General features: G+C 40.8%; 1 protein-coding gene across 1 annotated transcript in view; it reads right to left on the bottom strand.

Annotated features, from left to right (window-relative positions):
- SARC_12774 (hypothetical protein) overlaps positions 1 to 833 on the bottom strand; it is a 2,245-nt gene extending 1,412 nt beyond the window's left edge. The window contains exon 1 of the mRNA XM_014293111.1: positions 340 to 833. Coding sequence (XP_014148586.1) covers positions 340 to 762 — 423 coding nt within the window. The 5' untranslated portion in view covers positions 763 to 833. The remainder of the gene's footprint in view (positions 1 to 339) is intronic.
- Positions 834 to 1,507: the final 674 nt, after the last annotated feature.

Raw genomic sequence — 1,507 nt, 5'->3', positions numbered from 1 at the left:
TGTGTGTGTCTTCATAATACTAAAAAACCCAACTGATTGAAATACATGTCGGTACATACATATCGTATATAATAGATCTGTACATGCAAACAGAAATACGCCCAGCATATATGTACAATGTAAGAGCCCGTAAATATATACTTGTGTATAATTATTTGTACATCCAAAATATTAACGACAGACATGATACACATCGCAGAATGCTTTATGTTTTGATTAGAGATAGCCTCGGGAATCGATTAAAAAATATCTTCCCAGTTATACGAACACGTGGTAAGCCTTCCGGCGTATACTAGAACACTGTAATAAACACATGGCAATAGATGCTTTCCGACTTACGTATCCCTGGATATGCTCCGGACTTATAATTGGACTGGCTGCTGCTGCCAAAAACAATACGTGCGGCACTTGTCGGAGTTGTAGAGCCACTTCATAGCTTACTGTGCCGCCCATAGAATGGCCATAGAACATAATGGGAGTGTAGGAGCTAGCATCTAATAGCGCATGTATGCTCTGCACGATGCTATCTACGAGTTCCTCCATAGTTTCACACATTTCCTCTCGGATTCGTGTGAGTCGCGCAGGGTATTCGACGGTCCACACCTCAATACCTGTAGCCTTCAGCGTATCATCATTACCCCAGGATACATACGGAGATGCATTGCCGCCTGCCCACGGGAAGCAAAATATTCGTGCAGAGGGATTCACAGTCACATCTGGGGTGCTACGGCATTTCAGCCACTTCGACTCGAATTGGACCATGTTATTTAGAGTCACCTAGTGAGAGCTTGTTGGGACCTACAATGTTGTTCATATTTATTACACGTTTTTGGTTTGAATACAAACCTTCTAAAAAAAACAAAATTGTGTATTGTAAAAATAAAATAAACATGTAGGGTGTAGGGTTTTATATATAGACAACCCAGGATCTCCGGCGAATGAAACGGATTTAAATTCGAGCGTGAGATGGGAGCGATCAAGAGCGGATCAGTGATGGGAGCGATAACGAATTGAGATATGTAGGGGTGAATAAAACTGATATGTACCAGAATATGTCATATGTTCCCTTATGATTATTTCCTGAAGCACTCCGAATCTAATATACATCAAGACCCATATCAGTCAACTTCGAAAAGTGTTGGGAGCCTGAATGCGCATATAAAGACTACCACAGAATTTCCTGCTTCAGGATTCGAGGTAGCGTCGATATGTTAGTAAGATATCGTGAATAGCTACTTAATTGCGATCCAAAACGGAGGAGAATAGTATCGTACATAATTTTTAAGATGGCTTCAGTTGCTGTAGACGACTCCGGTAAAACGGAATCAGTGGCCTTCCGTATCCGACAGAGAAATGCAGGTGTGTTAACCACGTACAGATGTCATTATTCTCAGTCTTGAATAGTAAACAAACAAATTAGGTTTCTATGCGATACAACAATCGAAATACAAGCGAGAATTGTATGCAGTGTAGGCCGAATAACATATATACACACAAACATCAACGA

This window comes from Sphaeroforma arctica (genome assembly GCF_001186125.1).
Source record: "Sphaeroforma arctica JP610 unplaced genomic scaffold supercont1.2574, whole genome shotgun sequence".
Lineage (NCBI taxonomy): Eukaryota > Ichthyosporea > Ichthyophonida > Sphaeroforma > Sphaeroforma arctica.
This window is presented reverse-complemented; position numbering and strand designations above follow the sequence as displayed.